The 22,041-nt window shown below is 36.0% G+C and overlaps 2 protein-coding genes and 1 long non-coding RNA gene across 3 annotated transcripts; 1 reads left to right on the forward strand and 2 right to left on the reverse strand.

Annotated features, from left to right (window-relative positions):
* The first annotated feature begins 6,976 nt into the window (after positions 1 to 6,976).
* On the forward strand, positions 6,977 to 7,896 carry LOC104247822 (uncharacterized). Its single transcript, XR_716330.2, has 2 exons — positions 6,977 to 7,775; positions 7,856 to 7,896. It is a non-coding gene; the product is annotated as an uncharacterized lncRNA (long non-coding RNA).
* A 4,198-nt stretch (positions 7,897 to 12,094) lies between these two features.
* Positions 12,095 to 12,727, reverse strand: LOC138878622 (uncharacterized). The gene has a single exon (XM_070158315.1). The coding sequence runs from the start codon at positions 12,725 to 12,727 to the stop codon at positions 12,095 to 12,097; it is 633 nt and encodes a 210-aa protein (XP_070014416.1).
* A 1,092-nt stretch (positions 12,728 to 13,819) lies between these two features.
* LOC104247823 (G2/mitotic-specific cyclin-2-like) lies at positions 13,820 to 17,552 on the reverse strand. Its single transcript, XM_009803947.2, has 11 exons — positions 17,261 to 17,552; positions 16,781 to 16,913; positions 16,622 to 16,666; positions 16,482 to 16,527; positions 16,115 to 16,246; positions 15,908 to 16,030; positions 15,082 to 15,171; positions 14,767 to 14,988; positions 14,577 to 14,675; positions 14,313 to 14,491; positions 13,820 to 14,216 (listed from the first exon to the last, which is right to left on the reverse strand). The coding sequence occupies exons 1-11, from the start codon at positions 17,313 to 17,315 to the stop codon at positions 14,072 to 14,074; spliced, it is 1,269 nt and encodes a 422-aa protein (XP_009802249.1). The 5' UTR covers positions 17,316 to 17,552; the 3' UTR covers positions 13,820 to 14,071.
* Between the last annotated feature and the right edge of the window lie 4,489 nt (positions 17,553 to 22,041).

The following is a 22,041-nucleotide window of genomic DNA, read 5'->3' on the forward strand; positions in this document are numbered from 1 at the left end:
AGAAGATTATCCATACCGGGTATAATAAGCTTATCCTTTCGATACTCCGTTATGGATAAACATTACCCCAGTAGAAGATTATCTATATCTGGTACAATGAGCTTATCTTTTAAGTACTCCGTTATGGATAAACATTACTCTCAGTAGAAGATTATTCATATCTGGTATAGTAGCAGCTTACACAGCAACTTCCTTTCTTCTATAAATAGAAGAGATTTCAGTTCATTATGTGCATCAGTTTGAATTCGAATAATAGATCAGTTTCTCTCTATATGTGTCTTTACTTGACAGTCTTTATTTTATAACACGTTATCAATACGAAACTCTATCATCTCGAGCAAATACTTTGAAAGTATTAGAGGTACGAACTTTCTTTTCTTAAATAACGTCAATTCTTTCTAAACTTGAATTTGTAGCCCTAGATATATCGGGCAAAAGCTACATGTCTTGGTTGCTTGATGCTGAAATTCATCTTGATGCGATGGGTCTGACAGACACCTTTAAAGACAAAAATCAGGCATCAAACCAAGACCGTGCCAAAGCAATGATATTCTTACGCCATCACCTTGATGAGGGCCTGAAAATGGAATATCTTACTGTTAAAGATCCAACCATACTATGGAATAATTTGAAAGATATATATGACCAGCTGAAGATGGCCGTTCTTCCGCATGCACGATATGATTGGACTCATCTAAGGCTACAAGATTTTAAATCTATCAGTGAGTATAATTCTGCTATGTTCAAAATTATTTCCCAATTGAAATTATGTGGTGATAATATTACTGATCATGATATGTTGGAGAAAACTTTCACCACTTTTCATGCCTCGAATATGCTCCTGCAGCAACAATATCGAGAGATGGGATTTAAAAAGTATTCTGAACTTATCTCACATCTTCTTGTAGCCGAGAAACATAATGGGCTATTAATGAAAAACCATAAAAGCTAACTTACTGGTTCTTGTCCATTCCTTGAAGTGAATGAGACGAACTTCCACTAAGCTAAACGTGGAAGAGGTCGTGACCCCAGTCGTGGTCATAGCCGTGGTCGGGGAAGAAACTCCAATCATGGTAATAATAATGCACCAAAGAACCCTCCTCACCACCAGCAGTGGAAAAGGAAGGAACAAAAGTACGAAGCGGTGCAAGCACCAAATGCAGAAAATGCATGCTACAGATGTGGAGGAAAAGGGCACTGGTCACGTACCTGTCATACGCCAAAGCACCTGGTTGAGCTTTATCAAGCCTCCCTGAAGAAGACAGAGAAAAATATTGAAGCAAATTTTATTTCTGAAGATAATTTAGATTTCATGTATTTGGATGTAGCTGATTGCACTCCCAGAAGGAGAAACAAGTTATGTAATCGGTAGTGAATATATAGAAATGTAAATATTTTAATTTTTGTTGTTTGTAATAGATAGTATGGTTATGTAATTGTTGTACATAAATAAAAGTTATGCTTTGATAATGATGTTTACTATAATATATTTCATTTATGTCATTTTGAAGAATATTGATAATCCTCAAATTATGTTTGGATCAAAGACAAATCATGAAGATATTTGTGTTATTGATAGTGGAACAATTCATGGCATATTCAAGGATCAGAAATACTTTTCTTATTTGCATAAGGAAAAAACAAATGTTTCAACAATTTCTGGTAATATAAGTTTGATTGAAGGCTCCGGAAGAGCCATTATATTTCTGTCTAAGGGAACAAAACTTATTATAGACAATGCATTGTTCTCCTCCAAGTCCCGAAGAAACTTGTTGAGTTTTATAGATATCCGCCGAAATGGGTATCATGTTGAGACAATAGATGAAATGAACATGGAATATCTTTGTACTACAAAGAATATTTCTGGCCAGAAATGCATTGTAGAAAAGTTACCAACTTTATCTTATGGCTTATACTATTCAAAAATTAGTATAGTTGAAGCACACTCTATCGTAAACCAGAAGTTTACGAATTCAAATACTTTTGTGCTTTGGCATGGCCGTTTGGGCCATTCTGGATCAATAATGTTGAGATGAATTACTGAAAATTCGACTGGGCATCCATTAAAGAACCTGAAGATTCTTACAAATGACGAATTTTCTTGTTATGCTTGTTATCAGGGCAAAATGATCACTAGACCATCACCAATGAAGGTTGGCATTGAATCCCCTGCCTTTTTAGAGCGTATACATGGGGATATATGTGGACCTATTCACCCACCAAGTGGGTTGTTTAGATATTTTATGGTCCTACTAGATGCATCTTCAAGATAGTCTCATGTGTGCCTACTATCATCTTGCAACCTGGTGTTTGCAAAGTTATTAGCCCAAATAATTCGATTAAGGACACAATTCCCAAATTATCCTATAAAGGTTATTCGTCTTGATAATGCTGGAGAATTCTCATCTCAAGCTTTTGATGATTATTGTCTATCAGTTGGCATAAAAGTTGAACATCATGTAGCTTATGTTCATACTCAAAATGGCATTGCAGAGTCATTTATTAAACACCTGCAATTGATAGCAAGACCACTACTTATGAAAACAACATTGCCCACTACTGTTTGGGGCCGTGCTATCTTGCATGCAGCATCACTTATCCGTCTCAGACCGACACATTATAATAAATATTCTCCGTCACAATTAGTTGTTGGTCATGAATCAAATATTGCCCATCTACGAATTTTCGGATGTGCTTTATATGTGCCAGTAGCACCATCACAGCACAATAAGATGTGACCACAGAGAAGGATAGGAATATATGTTGGGTTTGAATCACCCTCTATTATTCGCTATCTTGAACCATTGACGGGAGATTTATTTACTGCTCGATTTGCAGATTGTCGGTTTGATGAAATAAATTTTCCACAATTAGGGGGAGAGAAAAAGGAAATCAAAAGAGAAATTGTGTGAAAAGTTTCATCATTATCTCACTTTGATCCCCGTACCCCTATATGTAATCAGGAGGTCCAGAAGATCATCCATTTACAGAATATAGCAAATCAAATGCCAGACGCATTTACTGATTTGAAAAGGATAACTAAGTCACATATCCCAGCAGAGAATGTGCCTATCCGAATTGATGTCCCAGTAGGACCATCTACTAGCATGAGAGCTAGTGAACCTAAAGCACGCCTGAAGCGTGGTAGGCCTTTGGGTTCTAAGGATCGAAATCCTCGAAAAAGAAAATCGACAAATGATCAAAACGATACTATGAAGGGATCCCCTGAAGAGACCCAAAATCTGATTAGTTCTGAGATTCCTGAAGAAATCAATGAACCTGAAGCTCATGTGAGTGAGGAACTTTTAATAAGTTCGAACGGTGATGGGATTAATTTAAATCGATTTGAAATAGTGGTGGATAATATTTTTGCATATAATGTTGCACTTAATATTATGCAAGATAGTGAGGATCTTGAACCTCGATCTGTCGAAGAATGTCGACAAAGATCTGATTGGCCAAAATGGCAAGAGGCAATTCAATCGGAATTGAAGTCACTTGCTAAAAGAGAGGTCTTTGGACCAGTAGTCCAAACACCTGCTGGTATAAAACCAGTTGGTCATAAATGGGTTTTTGTGCGAAAAAGGAATGATAAAAATGAAGTTGAAAGATACAAAGCTCGCCTTGTTGCACAAGGATTCTCACAACGACCTGGAGTCGATTTTGATGAAACATATTCACCTGTTATGGATGCCATAACATTTCGATATCTCATCAGTTTAGCACTACATGAAAAGCTTGAAATACATCTAATGGATGTAGTTACAGCTTATCTGTACGGTTCACTTGATAATGAAATTTATATGAAAATCCCTGAAGGATTTAAAATGCCTGAAGCAAAATCTCAGGAAATGTATTCAATCAGATTACAAAGATCTTTGTACGGTTTAAAGCAATCTGGGCGCATGTGGTATAATCGCCTTAGTGAATATTTGCTGAAAGAAGGTTACATAAATGATGTTATTTGTCCATGTATTTTTATAAAGAAAATGGCATCAGAATTTGTTATACTTGTTGTTTATGTTGATGACATAAATCTTGTTGGAACTCCAGAAGAGCTCCAAAAGGCAATTGAATATCTTAAGAAAGAATTTGAGATGAAAGATCTTGGAAAGACAAAACTTTGTCTTGGTCTGCAAATTGAACATTTAGCAGACGAGATCTTTATCCATCAATCTGCCTATACAGAAAGGGTCTTAAAACGCTTTTACATGGACAAAGCGCACCCATTGAGTACACCAATGGTTGTTCGATCACTTGAAGTGAATAAGGATTTGTTCCGACCTCCAGAAGAGGACGAGGAACTCCTTGGTCCCGAAGTACCCTATCTCAGTGCAATTGGTGCACTAATGTATCTTGCTAATGCTACAAGGCCTGACATAGCATTTTCTGTTAATTTACTAGCAAGATATAGTTCTTCTCCTACACGGAGACATTGGAACGGGATTAAGCATATATTGCGATATTTAAAGGGAACTCTTGATATGGGTTTGTTTTATGCTAACAAAGATAGTGCAGACCTTGTTGGTTATGCAGATGCAGGTTATTTATCTGATCCCCATAAAGCTCGATCTCAAACCGGCTACGTATTTACATATGGAGGTACTATCATATCATGGCGCTCCACAAAGCAATCTATTGTTGCTACTTCTTCAAATCACGCTGAGATAATAGCTATTCATGAAGCAAGTAGGGAATGCGTATGGTTGAGATCAATAATTCATTTTATTCGAGAAAAATGTGGTTTGGAATGTGAGAAAAGACCCACAATTTTATACGAAGACAATGCTGCATCATATTCAAGGGGAGGTGCCATGGTGCATGCTATTTGCTGATGACATTATTCTAATTGACGAGACACGAGGCGGCGTCAACGAGAGGCTAGAGATTTGGAGACATGCTCTTGAGTCTAAAGGTTTCAAGTTGAGCAGGACGAAGACGGAATACCTCGAGTGCAAATTTGGAGTTGAGCCGACGGAAGCGGGAGTTGAAGTGAGGCTTGACTCTCAAGTCATTCCCAAGAGGGGTAGTTTCAAGTACCTTGGATCGGTTATTCAGGGGATCGGGGAGATTGACGAGGATGTCACACACCGTATAGGGGTGGGGTGGATGAAGTGGAGGTTAGCGTCGGGAGTCTTGTGTGACAAGAAAGTGCCACCGTTACTAAAAGGTAAGTTTTATAGAGCAGTGGTTAGGCCTGCCATGTTGTATGGAACTGAATGTTGGCCGGTAAAGAACTCACACACCCAGAAGATGAAAGTAGCAGAGATGAGGATGTTGAGGTGGATGTGCGGGCATACAAGGATGGATAAGATTAGGAATGCAGATATTCGAGAGAAGGTGGGTGTGGCCCCCATGGAGGACAAGATGCGGGAAGTAAGACTCAGATGGTTTGGGCACATTCAGAGGAGGAGCACTGATGCACCGGTGAGGAGGTGTGAGCGACTGGCTGTAGTGGGCACGCGGAGAGGTAGAGGGAGACCTAAGAAGTATTGGGGAGAGGTGATCAGACAGGACATGGCGCGACTTAGGATTACTGAGGACATGGCCCTTGATAGGGAATTATGGAGGTCGAGCATTAAGGTTGTAGGTTAGGGGAGAGTGTGAATATTTCTACAGCACAAGTGAGAGAGACTATCTAGTTAGGAGTTAGACTAGGAATGTCAGTGGTCGTCTATTGATGCAGGGCTTTACCTTCTAGTTGTACTATACCAGCCATCTATTTCGTATTTCGTATTTCGTATCCTGTATTTCATATTTCGTATCTCTTATATATTGTTGGTATTTTTATTACGCATTTTTATGGTACTAATATATCATCTCATATTGCTCTTTTTTTAGCCGAGGGTCTCCTGGAAACAGCCTTTCTACCCTTCGGGGTAGGGGTAAAGTATGCGTACATATTACCCTCCCCAGACCCCACTTGTGGGATTATACTAGGTCGTTGTTGTTGTTGTTGTTGTTGTTGTTGTTTTTCCTTCACTAGGATTTTTTTCCCATGTGGTTTTTCCTAGTAAGATTTTAATGAGGCACATTATCTTTTAATGAACATCCAAGGGGGAGTGTTATAAATATATTATATTATGGATGTTCATTTAGTACTCTGTTGTAAATAAGCTTCCTGAAGAAGCTTATCCATATGAGATTCCACCGTAAATATGTTTATCTATTTAGTACTCTATTAAAAATAAACTTCCTGAAGAAGCTTATCACTTCGGTACCCAGTTATGGATAAACATTATCCGCGTAGAAGATTATCCATACCGGGTATAATAAGCTCATCCTTTCGATACTCGTTTATGGATAAACATAACCCCAGTAGAAGATTATTTATATCTGGTATAGTGAACTTATCCTTTCAGTACTCTATTATGGATAAACATTACTCTCAGTAGAAGATTATCCATATCTGGTATAGTAGCAGCTTACACATCAGCTTCCTTTTTTCTATAAATAGAATAGATTTCAATTCATTATGTATATCAATCTGAATTCGAATAATATATCAATTTCTTTCTATACGTGTCTTTGCTTGACAATCTTTATTTATAAAAGACGTTTTTCGACATTTTCTAATAAAAAGGACTTCCTAAACAGTTAAATAAGACAAACATATTTAAAAATTGAAAAGAAAAACAAATATTGTATTTTTTTCTTCGAACTCAAACAACAAATCTTATTAAACTGAATCAACAACAAGATAAATTTTTGGCATAACACAAAAACAGATACTCAAACTTGGTCACTGCAGGCAAGCAAGCACTTCAATTTTGGGTGTGCACATATATAAACCATAACTTATATAAAGTTGAACTCGTAGACACAAATTTTTAACAGGTCTAATACGCTAGTTACACAAGCTCCTATATGGATTAGTGACCCAATTAGAAGGTGCCAACTATTTTACACATATAATTGAGATTTAAAAAAAAAAAACAAATTAAGGTAATTTATTTCGTTGAACCATAAACCCAATTCTTCCTCAAACACTTCTAGGTTAGCCCATTTCTTATTCATACATTTTCAACCTCAAGCCACCATTACTATTACTGACTACCAATTAATTGATTCTCTCTTCTCCATCTCAATCTCCGTCTTTATTTCTGTCCAATCGTTCTTTTAATATCTTTCTTGTGATTGAAATTGCAAATTATATGGGGAAAGGAACTGATTAATTAGTTCAATTTCATTAGAATCAATGTCACTATTTCTTGCATTATTTCTCACAATGATGACTTTAAATTGTTTAACAAGTTGCCACAGTGGCTCCTAATGCACCTGCAGTGCTAGAGTTGTATTTTGTAGTGCCAATAGGGGCGGAGATAGCGTGCAAGATACGGGTTCAGCCAAACCCACTAACTTTAAATCCTGACTCCGCCTTTGAGTGTCAATGGCTGGAGCTGTTCTTTGTACATTAAACGCATGCCATGATTCAGCTATGATATTAGTCTAGCTAAGGCATTCACAAGCCAAACTCATTTTTGTCAGACTCTCAGCCTGCTCCAATAAGTGAATTTGGCCAAACCCACTAACTTTAAATCCTGGCTCCGCCTTTGAGTGTCAATGGCTGGAGCTGTTCTTTGTACATTAAACGCATGCCATGATTCAGCTATGATATTAGTCTAGCTAAGGCATTCACAAGCCAAACTCATTTTTGTCAGACTCTCAGCCTGCTCCAATAAGTGAATTTGATCATGTTAAGGGCAGCTCGGCGCACAAAGCATCACGCGTTCACGCAGGATCCAGGAAAGGGCCGCACCCTAAGAGGTTGTGATGTAGGTAGCCAAGTGAACTTTATCTCACTAATGTTAAATTATAGACATGCACATCCTAAGCGAGTTGTTTACTATTACAGATGAGCATATTTTCAATACTGTTTGCTACTTCTTTCATTCATGGAATGAGCTAAATTGAAATAATCTGTTACTGTGCAAAAGGATTCAAGAACAGAATAAGAGGAAGATGAAGAAGAGGATGAGCGAGAGAGAAGAAGAGAAAGGATAGAGAGAAAGTGATGATCTTCAGTAGTATTACTAATGTGTTAAAAAATAAAATCAGTACAATTAGGTAGGTATATACTAACTAATATCTGGAACTTACTAACTAATTAACCATCTTAACTACCTCTAACTAACTGAGTGTGTAATGTCCATAATACCCTTTCATTGCAATAGTTCATTTCTCAACACTCCCCATCAAGCTAGGTAGTGTAAAAATATTGTAAACTCCTAGCTTGAAACTCAAGTAGTTATGTTGAACTTTGCATAATCCTTTAGTAAGGAGGTCTGCAGGTTGATCTCTGCTGTTGATGTAATTGGTAGTTATCAATCCTTGAATGATTTTCTCCCTTATAAAATGGCAATATATCTCAATGTGTTTGGTTCGTTCATGATAAATAGGGTTATCTGCAATCTGCATTGTAGCTTTGCTATCACCGTAGATGTCAACTGGAAGGTTGAATTCTATTCCAATTTCTTTAAGCAATCCTTGCAGCCAATTGTCTCAGCAACAGTGGCTGCAATACTTCTGTATTCAGCTAGAGCAGAGCTTCTAGACACAGTAGTTTGTTTCTTGGATTTCCAAGAGACCAGTGAATCTCCTAGTTTGATAAGATAACCAGTTACAGATCTTCTAGAGTACGGGCATGCAGCCCAGTCAGCATCACAATGGGCAGTGATGTTATTGTTGTTATTGCTGCTTAGTAGAATGCTTTGTCCTTGTTGATTCTTCACATATCTGACAATCCTAAGTGCTGCCTCCATATAGGATTTTTTAGGTTGTTGAAGAAATTAACTTAAGGTTTGAACACTGAATGATATTTCTGGTCGAGTCATAGTTAAATAGAGTAACTTTCCCTCTAACCTCTGATAAGTCTTCTGATCTGCTAAGGGATCACTTTCAGGTTTTTCTGGTTTGGTGCAATGGTCATCATATTCCTTCGTTGTAAGTTTAATGTTAGTATCCAAAGGAGTAATAGCAGGTTTTGCAGCTGATAGTCCAACCTCTGATATGAGCTCTAATGCATACTTTCTTTGATGTATTAGGATACCTTGCTTGGATCTAGCAAATTATATGCCCAGAAAGTACTTCAAATCTCCGAGATCTTTCATTTTGAATGTTTGTTGTAGTATTATTTTTGTTTCAATAATCAGTTTCAAGTTGTCCCCTGTTATTAACATATCATCTACATAAACTAGCACCATAATGACTCTTTCTGAAGTTCTTTTGATGAATAGAGAGTGATCAAATTGGCTTTGTTGAAACTGATTCCTTAAAAATGCTTCAGTTAATTTTGCATTCCACTGTCTAGGGGCTTGTTTCAGCCCATGGATTTAATGAGTCTGCATACTGGTTTATTCTCCTGTGGCTTTTAAATCCCTGTGGAGGTTCCATGTAGATTTCATCATAGAGGTCAGTCACCTTGAAGAAATGCATTATAAACATCCATTTGATGTATGTTCCAGTTTCTTGCAGCAGCAATAGCTAAAACTGTTCTCACTGTTTTCATTTTTACCACAGGAGAGTAGGTTTCTTGATAGTCAATCCCTTCCTTTTGGCTATATCCTTTTGCTACTAACATTTCTCTAAATCTTTCAACTTCTTCTATAGCTTTGTGTTTGATTTTGTATATCCATTTGCATCCAATAAGTATCTTTCCTTTTGGTAATGACACAATGTCTCGTGTATGATTTGTTTGTAGTGCATCAATTTCTGCTTTCATTGCCTCTATCCATCTAAAATCTCTGATGGCTTCTTTATAGGATGTAGGTTCTGTTTCAATTGAAGTTGCAGCTATATAGGTTTGATAAGTAGGAGATAGTTGTTCATATGAAATATATTTTGAGATGGCATATGGAACTTCGTGATGGACCTTTCATCCAAATTAGAGGTTGTTTGTCCCTGCTGGACCTTCTATATTCTGGTTGTGTTAAAGTGTTATTAGGAAGACTTTGTGACTGGCTGTGTATCTGCTGAACTGCATTTGGTAATGAAGTGTTAGTTGTATGTTGTTGCAGTTGCTGTGAGGAAATATCATTGTCTTGATATATGTCATCCATCTGAACAGTTGAGTTTTCCATGTCTGCATTAGTATTGGAGTATGTGTTTTCCAAATTAATGTCACTGACCATGGGCTGTTCTGTATTGAGTGGTGTCTGTGTTTGCTGGGAGTTTAAGTACCATCTGTGTTGAAGATCTAGTGGCACATGATTAGGGAATAGAGGTTGATTGCTTGTTTTCTGATGTTTGAAAGAAAACACATCTTCTTTAAATACCACATCTCTGTTGACAAAGAAGATTTTCTCTGTTAAATCATGTAATATATATCCTTTTTGAACCTCTGTATACCCCATGTGAACTGCTAGATTTTTTTGTCATTAACTTGTCATGTTGGTTAATGATCTTGGCATAGCACATACACCCCAGAATCTTTAAGTGTTGATATATGATGGTTTTCTGTGATATAACCTTTCATAAGGAGTTTGGTTGTTAATCACTGGACTTGGAAGTCTATTTATAAGATATACAACAGCCAAAACACATTTTTCCTAGAATTTAATTGGTATACCAGCTTGGAATCTGGTAGCTCTTGTAACTTCTAGGATATGCCTGTGCTTTCTTTCTGCTCCCCATTCTGTTGGAGAGTATAAGCACATGTTCTTTGATGAACAATTCCTAGTTTTTGAAATAGATTACTGCATACCGAGTTTAGAAACTCAGTTCCATTGTCAGTTCTCACTACTTTTATAGTCTTGTCATGCTGGGTTTTTATAAAGGTAATAAAATGTTGTAGGTAACATACATCTGATTTCAGCTTTAGTAGAAAAACCCAAGTCATTCTGGAGTAATCATCTACTATTGTTAAGAAGTACTTATTTCATCATAAGTGGCAACTTTGTAAGGACCCCAAAAATCCATATGAACCAAATCAAAACACTTAGAGGACTTTATACTACCCGTAGGAAATAGGAGTCTTGTCTGTTTTGCACATGGACAGACAGTACACTTATCTAGCTTGCTAGCTATGATGTCTGTATTTACATGAATGAGTTTATTCAGCACTTTAGTAAACACATGACCAAATCTTTTATGCCACAACTCTACATCAGTCATGTTTAGACTTGTTTGTGAGTCTTCACTTCTAGCAGCTAACAAGATGTCTTCTTTCTTCTTAGTCTCTGAACATTCAAAAATGTAGAGCCCACAGTCTTCTCTACCAATCCCCTTCATTCTCCCACTGAAGAGCTCCTGAAAAATACAAAAATCAGGAAAGAAAGTGGTTGAGCACTGTAATTCCTTTGTTAGCTTAGCAAGTGACAGCATATTATATTATAACTGTGGAATGTGAAACACATTTGACACTGAAATACTATCTGATAATCTACTAGTTCCAGTGTGAGTGACATAGGCCAGGTCCCCATTTGGCATATATACTTTCTTAGGATATTGAGGCTGTCTAACTGTGAAACTGTCTATCAAATCTATGTCTGCTACCATATGATTGGTAGCTCCTGTATCTATTATCCATCTTGAAGAGCTAGTAGCTAATAAGGCATTGCTTATACCTTATACCTGCCACATTTGCTGAAGAACTGGCACCTGAGTTGACAGAGGGCATTTTGTTGAGCAGCTGCAATATCTGATCATATTGTTCTTTGCTGAGGGTACAAGTTCCAATATTTCCCAGCTGACTTAAGTTGGCACTTTGAGGATGCCCCGAGGTCTGCTGATCTCCAAATTGACTGTAGTTTGTAGGTTTTTGTGAGGTGTTGAATTTTACAGTGTTATTAGTAACCTCATTGTACCCTAGCTGATTATAGTTTATGTAGCACCATGATCAGTAATCACATTGTAGGCTGCATTGATACCAGTTCCCCTTCTCATCTTTGGTTTAAAATCAGGAGGATATCCCACTAGTTTATAACAATTCTGTTTGGTGTGACCTTTAAGTTTGCAATAGTCACAATACAGGTTATAGTTCTTCTTGAATTTTTCAGTACTTCTTGTATACAATGCAGTGTCATATGTTCCTGCATTTGTGCCTGGGTTTGAACCTAATATTCCAGCATTGGCCGCCATTAATTTTTGGCTTTCATCACTGACAATTATGGCATATGCTTGGTTCAAAGTTGGAAGAGGACTTATCATAAGCATATGACCCATTTAAACCCATCAAGAACTGATATAGCTTCAGTTTCTGTAAGTATACCACAAAATCTCTGGAATTTGGGTAGTCACAGCCTGGAGAAGGTACTAGTACCTCAAACTCTTCCCACATATCTTTGAGTCTTGAGTAATATACAGACACGGGCGAAGTTCCTTGGTTCCAATTAGCAATTTCTCTATGAAGATTAAAGGATCTTGTACCATCAATCTGGCTAAACCTTTCAGAGAGATCATCCCAAACTACTTGTGCACTAGATGCATACATGATTCCTCCTAGTAAACCTTTGGAAATAGAATTCATAATCCAAGACAATACAATGGCATTTACAAGCTCCCAATGATTCCACATTGTCAAAGGGAAGTTTTCTTTCTTACATGTTCCATCTACTAGGCCTAATTTATTTCGACCTAACAGAGCAACACGCATAGATCTATGCCAAACTGAGTAATTTTCAATGCCAGTTAACTGAAAAGAGATAATCTGAATTCCACTTACATCTGTCGGAGACAAGAACAACAGATGATTGTAATCAACTCCGGTGACTGGATTCGCTCCATTCATCGTGTTGCCATTGTGATTTGGTTACACGTTCCCCTGAATCAACACCAGTTGTGGTTCCTAATTGTTCTTTAATTGAACCTATTTCTTGAATTCCCAAATCAAAATTTCTAGAGAAAGGCTTTAATTAACTAGTTGTTTTTCCAGCTTCGAAATTTTTCGAGCAAGGGCTTTGATACCATGAAATAATCTGTTACGGATTAGGTAGAGAGACGAAGAGAAGGATAGAGAAAGTGATGATCTTCAGTAGTATTACTAATGTGTTAAAAAATAAAATCAGGACAATTAGGTAGTTTTATACTAACTAGTATCTGGAACTTACTAACTAATTAACCATCTTAACTACCTCTAACTAACTTAGTGTGTAATGTCCATAATACCCTTTCATTACAATAGTTCATTTCTCAACATAAATGCCTACTTACGCTTGGACTCTTCCAATGTTTCACTGCGATGGATGGTGCCTTATTTGAGACTTGGCTGCACTAACGTTTGCCTAGGCGCGTCTCTCCGAAAGAGAGATCCCAAGGTTGAAATAACAACAGGTGGTTCATCATTGCCAAGATTGAGGAGTTGGGATTCAGAGTGACTCATTTATATGGACTGACAGAGACTGGTCCGAGTACACATCTTGCTTCAGGAACGATTAACTCTGAAAGCAAGGCAAGGAGTGCAGCGCTTCTTTTTACAGGAAGTTGATGTCACAATGACAAAGGTGCCAAATGACAACGGGCAAACTTATGTGGGAGGGAATACTGTAACGAGTGGATACTTAGAAGAAGTTAAAGCAACAGAAAAAGCCTGTCACAATGACAAAGGTGCCAAATGACAACGGGCAAACTTATGTTGGAGGGAATACTGTAACGAGTGGATACTTAAAAGATGTTAAAGCAACAGAAAAAGCCTTTAGAGGAGGATGGTTCCATAGTGGTGATATTGCTGCAAGACATTCAAATGGTTATACAGAAGAAGTTAAGGATCGGTTGAAGGACATTATAATATCAGGACGCAAAAACGTTAGCTCTGTTTCAATATTGTTGATACAGAGTGATATAAAATTACTTGATAAAAGGCCAAAGCCAAAGTGGGGAGAAATTATGAAGAATATCTAAGATCTTTTATTACTTGTGGTAAAAAGTAAAAATACAATTCAGGTATGTTTCAAATTGAACATAGTGAAACAACGTTTGCATGAGAGAGCTATATCTAGTAGAAGTTGTCAAATTCCGCGGGGCAACAGCAGTTGCTGAGTTATTTTAGTTCTGTAACCCCACCCCCAATGTAATAATACCAACCCAATTACAGATGTCACGTAAAGTTAGCGAAAACTATACATGCCCTTTCCTATTATCGGGTCTGCACAAGAAGAAAATGAGCAGGCTCACATTTTGCCACATAACCAAATTTAGATGTATTGTACTTTCTATGTACCCCGGTTAATTTCCCTGTTGCTGCCTTTTGGTGGAATCCCGTAATCAATCTGGAACACTCCCTATAAAAGCAAGGAACAAAAATATGTTAAATTAGAGAAATCTTGAGAAATTTGGCAAACAACATCAAGCAATGTAGAGGTTGTAACTACACTCACAGAAGTTGATCTTCCGAGTATTTAGTGTGCAGCTCGCACGTCTTACTCCATTGTTTAACACCATAAAATGTGCACTGAGCTGTGTAGATTGCAGCAGCAGCGATAAATGATGGTGGAAATTTAAGCATTTCATATTCCACGAGGCAAAGTTCGATCAAGAAGAACGAAAGTAGCTCAAGCTGTAAACAGGATGCAGAGTTAATGAATGTAACAGCCTCTAGAGTGTAAAAATTAAAAATGTCAAAATTCTCCTCTATCGCTAACCTTTTTATCCGATTGAGCAGCTTTGAGAAATCTTCTCATAAAAACATATGGAGTTGGAACCGACATATTAAACTGCAGCGTATTGAGCATCAATTTTTCCTGCAGGAATGGAAGACATCTTTAATAAGAATTTGAAAGCAGATAAAATGCAGGAAATAGTTAATATCGATAGAAAGTCGCTTATAGCTACCATTTCAAGAACCTCCTTCCTTGTGTATGCTTTATCCGAAATGACCACCAAATCATCCACCACAGGGAGAGAAACTTCCTCATATTTGCACGCTAGTAACATGGCGACGAGACCAACAAGCTGCAGTTTCTTTCTCACAACAGATTGTTTCTCCAAAAATCTATCTATCAAATTAACAGTTAGGAATAATGTCTCTTCCTTGAGATCAAACTTGTGGTGTACCTGTTTCATTTAGAATAAGCAATTATTAGAACTATTTAGAAACTTCATTCTTCACTCTCCTATTACTTCAATTTGGATTAAGAATATAAGTACCTCAATGAGCCAGTCGATTAGTATAGATCTCATCCTCTCGTTGATGTCAAACTGTTGTCCTATATAGTCTGGCGAGATACGACTGCAGCCCTGAATATAATGACAGTTATTTAGTCAATCAAGATGCTACTTTGATCAAACATGTGCATCAGAAATATTTAAACTTGAAAAACTCAGGATTGCACTGGTTCTGTCCATGGAAAAGAATCAAAAACTTTCGAAACAACAGTAAAAAGAAACTAAGACTACTATTTCATAGTGATTTGTTACCAGAGGCAGTTCCAAGTATTCTTATACTTTTAATGAATTTTTAATACAAATACAGGCCTACGCAAAAGTCATTGGGTTCCCACTTTAAACTTCAGCAGATGAGGACCTTTTATTAAGTCTTTAAATACATCAAGTAAAGCTTGAATTTCCTATTGTGTGAATATTCAAGACATGTGAAATGCTTCCCCTAAACCTAGAAATAACTCAAGACTCTACATTGAGAAAAGGAAAAAGAATATCTAAGTGCATTGATTAACCACTTTCAATAAATCCAACCATCATTTTAAGTACATTGTGGTATTCATATTAGAGCCTGGATCTAAAGCAGCTTTTTGAGTCACAATGCTACACTAGAAGCTTCCCTTACTTAAATGGAGTTCAACTATGTATATATACAAAAAGATTGTTTTTATCCTATCTGCACATTATGATTTTTCGACAAAGGGAATTCAATTGAACCCCAACAGATACAGTAGATCCGCCCCTGACTATGTATCCCAAATTCACCTATGTTACTTAACTTAATGAGGAAATCACTACTTTGATCTGGACTTACCTCCATTTTTGAGTAGTAGGCATAGAGATCTTCCACATAGTCAACAACTGCGAGCGGGTTCTTCGCATCGTTACTGTCAATATCTATCACACTCTCCTCAAATGTATCCTCCATCTCAATCTCCTGAAAAAGAAAAAAAAGAACTATCTGTTTAAAATTCCAAGATCTCTAAATATAGTATCGCAAAATTTTCCAAAATTCTCTTACCATTTGAGTTTGTTCCAAAGACATTGGAACTGGCTGGTCTTTTGCTGCTGCCTCATATTCTTCCACATCTACTATAGCTACATCCTCATATACACTTAAACCTTCAGCTGCTATCTTTGGTTTCTTGTTTTCCTATTAAACATTTATGTAAATATGTAAACTACGTGAAAATACAATAAAGAGAGTAACAACAACAAGAAGAAGAAATCTAGTGAATTGCCACAAGTGGGGGTCTTGGGAGGGTAAGATGTACGCAGCCTTGCTTCTGCCCTAGAAGGATAGAGAGGCTGTTTTCGAAAGACCCTCGGCAAAATCCAATAAAAAGAGCGTCCATTTTTTTTTTGCACCATGAGATTATGAGTTGTACCTCAGGATAATGCTGCTTTGAGTTGGCAATTTGTGCAGCAAATTTCCTACATTTCAAGAATTTATATTTACATGTCAAATTTCAAGAAAATAGTTCTAATAAATGAAACAAAAGTTTGGAAAATTGACTATATATCTAACCTTGTGATAGGTCTATGAGCTGGAACAGGAGGATTCTTGTTAGTACTGAGATCAAGAAAATTAAACAAATCAGCTAAGAATAACAAAACTAAAAAAAAACAACAAAAAAATGTCAAAAGATTATGAGAAAAAAAATAAAGATTTGAGTTGGGAATTTACTCAGATAATCCTCTCTTATTAACAACACAAGGGTATGGCTTAGCTCCAACAAAATTCTGATTAATCACACTTAATGCTCTTCTGTTATTCCTTGTCTCCACTCCAAACTTTCTGTAACCTAATTCTGCCCCACCTAAAAATTAAAAGAGAAAACTTTTCAAAAAATCCATCTTCAAGAAATTGGTAATAATAATCTTTAGCTGATTTTAACCTCTTAAAACCCAAAAAGATGAAAGAAAAAAAAGATTAATACACATTTTCAAAATTAAATCTTTTCAAAAACCCATCTTCAAGAAATTGGTAATAATATATTTGAGCTGATTTTAACCTCTTAAAACCCAAGAAAATTTAAGAAAAAGAAGACCGATAGAGCCACATTTTAAAAATCAAAACTTTTCAAAAACCCGTCTTCAAGAAACTGGTATATAACTAATTTTAAGCTCAAAAAATTGAAAATATGACTATTTTGAGCTACATTACCTTGCACATTTCTGGGTTTAATCATGCTAGGATTGTTCTCATTAGATACACCCATTTTTTTCTTTTTCTTGGTTTTTCTTAAAGAATCAACCACCCACCAAAAATAAAGAAAAAAAAACTATCTTTTTTCCTTCAGTACTAAACTTAAAAAAAGCTCTCAGAAAACTGAGAGCATTTAAAAAACCCCAAGAACCAATTAATGAAGAAGAAGAGAGAAAAACAATTAATGGGTATTTGTGAGGATGAATAGAGAGGTTTTTATTTAAATGAAACGGCTAGTAGTGAAAAAAAGGCCGTTAGATTCAGAGCGTGTGAACTAACTTTTTATTGTAGAGTTATTACTACTAGTACTAGTATATGATATGGTCATAACGGTCACATTCGTTTGGACTTTTTGCATGTGAGGGTAAGGAGACGTTGCTTTCAAATGAATTTAATTGTTTTTTTTATAGTTTAATTCAATGAATAGATAGATGATTGGGTTGGGTTTTGCACTTTTAGGGACAGACATTAAAGTTAGAGGTCATAGTCAATTGTTTCATTGAGATATGCGCTCTTGCTCACTTTTGAGTTTTTGGTAATAGTTTAAAAGCCACATGAACTATAAGGGTCTATTGTATGTCGTTTTATCCTGTATTTCTGCAAAAAAAATATTTTTATTACTCGAACTCGTGATAAAAAATTGTTTTTATGACTCGAATTCGTGATCTTCTGATCATATGGAAATAATTTTATCATTTACGCGAACGCTCTCCTTCTTTTTGGTAATAGTTTTACTTATGAAAATTTTGATAAGATTAGTGTGGTTATTTCTGTTATACTCCATTATTTTACCCTATTTTATGTTTTTGTGTACTACTGCTATACAGAATCTTCTACGTGGTCAACATTAACTTATAATAGAGTCTGGAACCAAAAGGTTACAAATTTTGACTCAAGAAATAAAAATAGGTAAAAAAAAATGTTAAGAACTATGTATAACGCAGCTAAAATATGCGCTAGCACATATAATATATGCGTTATACTCAGTATTTGGAGCCATAATAATTCACTACATAGGACATCAATTATATGCAGTAGTATGTATCAAGCCTTTATTTGAAATCACGAAGAAAAGAAATTTGTAGTACTCTTAGGAATTGCATAAAAAATCCAGAAATATTCTATAATGGTGTATGATACGTTAACCAATCCTGATACAAAATTTTTTCTTTAACCTATAAACTTGACAAGGTTATTCTTTTTTTATGGAATCATTTCAACTTTATCCATTTCAAAAGTAACCCTATTAACTTTTTTCTTCATTTGTAAGCACTTGTGACTCTTCATATTTTTCCTTTGTACATAACACATATAATTGATGCGCTATGCAGTGAATTATTATGGCTACAAATAATATCTTAACGGGGTAACTGACCGTTAAAGTATAGTACATATTTTTAGATACATTATACATAATATGGTCTCCAATACTTTTTTTCACTTATTTTTGTCTTTCGAGTTAAAATTTGCAATTTTTTAGTTCAGGTATTTCGTCATATGGTAAGCTGATATAAAAATTCTATCGTGTCCAAAGAAGTACTTATGAAGTCAACATGGGTACTTGTTGCTGCTAACACCCACAAATTTGGTGAAGATTTATTGGCAATTAGTGTTTATATCAAACTAACAGATGCATGATATTATGTTTGCATATAAATTTATAAATGTTGAGTTTATGTATCTCCTGATCCGAGGATGATCGCGTATGGTGAAGAGGAAAGGAAGAAGTTATTGTAAAGGAAGACGACATTTACTAAATTATTAAATTATTTAACTATAATAAGTTGATATGATTTAGGTATAAATATGTATTTCTTCATCGTATATCTTCTGAAATAGTATTTTTTTTAGGTTGTGCGAAGGTAACGGATAGATTGCTAATAAAGAGGCTCTGAAAGTTTTAGATCGAGTCACACATTCAATGTAAACATAAAATAAGCTTTAATTGTGTACTCACAAATTGATTTAGAAGAATAGATGAATATTAGGGGAAGAAATGGATAAACTATGATTAGCAATTTGGCTGATCTTCTAATTGACAAATATAGACACTAAAAAATACCGTAAAAATTTATTTGCATCGAGCGTTTAGAAGATGTATAAATAGTATTATTTGAACATAGGCTTCTTTTACAGGTTGTTTGGATGGTTGTTTCCCGTTGTATCGTATTGTATTGTTATTTCAAAATAATGTTTGTTTTGATTGTTTCATTAAAATTGGTTGTATTGTATTGTTAAATCTATTGTTCCAGAACAATGAAAAGTCCCCTTTTTTGAAACAACTGATTTGGTATGGCGGGATTGTTTCCTATTTTTCTTTTCAATTATGCCCTAACTTATTACTCCAAAATTTAATTTTACCCTTTGGCTTTTTTTTTTTTTTTTCCATTTTAACTCAAAATCTCCAACCTATAACCTACTTTGTTTTTTTCCAGAACTTCTACCGCCAGCTGTCACACCTCCTTTTTGCGCGCCCGCCCCCGAAGGGTTAAAATGCGCGGGTGGAGTTTTTCCAATTTAAGTGACAATATTCGAAATGAGATTATTTATTTAATTCAGAGTCGCCACTTGGGAAAGGTTTGGCTTTTGGTGTCCCAAGTCACCGGTTTATCTTGAATCCCAAATCGAGGAAATTTTCGACTTTTCCAAATGAAGTCTGCGAACCAGAAATTCTAAGTAAGGAATTCTGTTGACCCGAGGGAAGGTGTTAGGCACCCTCGAATCCCGTGGTTCTAGCACGGTCGCTTAAATTGTTATAATGGCTAAATATCTGATTTAAATACATGTTATGACTTACGTGCTTTTATTAAGTTTAAAACCGCTTTTATTATTATCATTTATTTTTTATAGAATTGCAACGTCGTGGAAATGCATCTCGAACCACGTCACAATCAATGCACCCGTGGTCGTCGACACATCTTGACTCCGTTGAGATTTGGATTTGGGTCACATCAATGTGCACCCGAGTTTAAGAATGTAATTTAATTAAGCCGTGCCTAAAGGGTCTAACGCGTTATTATTTGTAGAAGGCCATGAAATTCACTAAACGACCTATCCTGAATTCTAAATAATTATTATGGTTGTTTATTGAGGGCCCCGCAATCTTGCATTTTTATTTGGCGAGGCTCATCTCTATTTTAGAAAGGGTATCCTAAAGTGGCTACATTTCTAATGCATTTGTCTCTAAAAATAAAAGAAAGGATTACGTGCTAATTACATGCTTGACCAGCTTCGGATCCTTACTTGATTATCTGATTTTTATGAGGCGTGAATTGTTTAGTGCCTTATTTCATAGATGAGCATGTTGCTAAATTGTCAAGGGAAAATTAACATACAAGATTAATAAAACTGTTAAAAAGCTTATGATAAATGTTCTTCAGATCTAAGTTTGAAACTTGCTTATTTAAACCAAATCAGTGGAATTAACTTATCGGAAACTACTACTAATAGAGTTTGAATAGGATCCTGTGAACTATCTACAAAGATTCAATAAAACTAAAGCATCATATTTGGCAAGCTTAAAGCAATCTTTTCTATACATGCGGAATGTCAGTTTAAAATTACCTAATTATCTATGTGTTAAAGAACACTCATGCATTCCTCGTTAGACAACCCCTTAAACAAATGAAATCACAATTTAGGACGAACTAAGCTACGGTTAAGTACAAGGCTATCTAACGTGTTTTTTTATTGAATTACAAACTAAACAAATTACACAGATCTTAATAACATTTGTAAAACTGTAACTGCAGCAAACGAATGATTAAACTCCTGCATATCTTTGATTTCATGCTTTCATTGTTACATCAGATGCGAAATCTTAGTATGTACCTGGATGTCGGATACAACAGCAGAAGCAAGGGGTCAGCAGGACAATAGAAGCAACACCAAACAACAGTAGTAACAGCAGGTACAAATAGGACAATTCCCAGTGCCAGATACAGTTGAAACCGATAAGAAATGGTAGAAAGGTAGCAGCAAACAATGCAGTAGGAACAATACTCCAAGACAGACCAAATCCAGGAGAAACGAACAATATGAATCAACCAATGAACTCAGCTGATACTTGAAAGAAAACAGAGTTGATCGAACATGTTGAACAAGACTGAGAATCAAACAAACGAGACAGAAATAATTGTTGATTTTCTGTTTATCCCTTTCCCTATCTCTTTTCTTTTCAAGAATCCAATATCAGTCCTCAGTTTTGAACTTATACTTGAGTTATCAGAAAGAGACCTTTTCCAGTTTTTACTGTTTTCCCCCAGAACTTCAGTTCTCAAAAATTCAGTCTGGGTTCTCCCTGTGTCTCTCTATGTATGTCTGTGTGTGTATACCTCTCAGTGTGTATCCCCCTCCCTCTCTTTCCAATTCTCCTCTTTGTATCTTCTATCAGCTACCCTTTTTTCTTATATCCTCACAGTGTGTGTATTCTTTCCCCTCCCCTCTCTTAGGTCTGTCTATATCTATTCCCTCTTATCTCCAGGTCTGTCCTTTATGTGTATCTCTCTATATATCTGTCTGCCTATCTCCCTTAGATGTCCCCCTTTATAAACCTTAACACTACCCCTTTTAACAGCCTGTTTAGAATATCACCATACCCCTCCCATGTGCCTTTCATTTTCAGATTCCAATTGGCTAATTAAGTATGAACAAAACCCATGATATTCCCTGGCAGACTCACTTTAAGTAATGTTTATTATTTTTTGAGGTTAAAGTAGAGTATGGGCAGCAGAATGTAT

This window comes from Nicotiana sylvestris, chromosome 9, assembly GCF_000393655.2.
Source record: "Nicotiana sylvestris chromosome 9, ASM39365v2, whole genome shotgun sequence".
Classification (NCBI taxonomy): domain Eukaryota; kingdom Viridiplantae; phylum Streptophyta; class Magnoliopsida; order Solanales; family Solanaceae; genus Nicotiana; species Nicotiana sylvestris.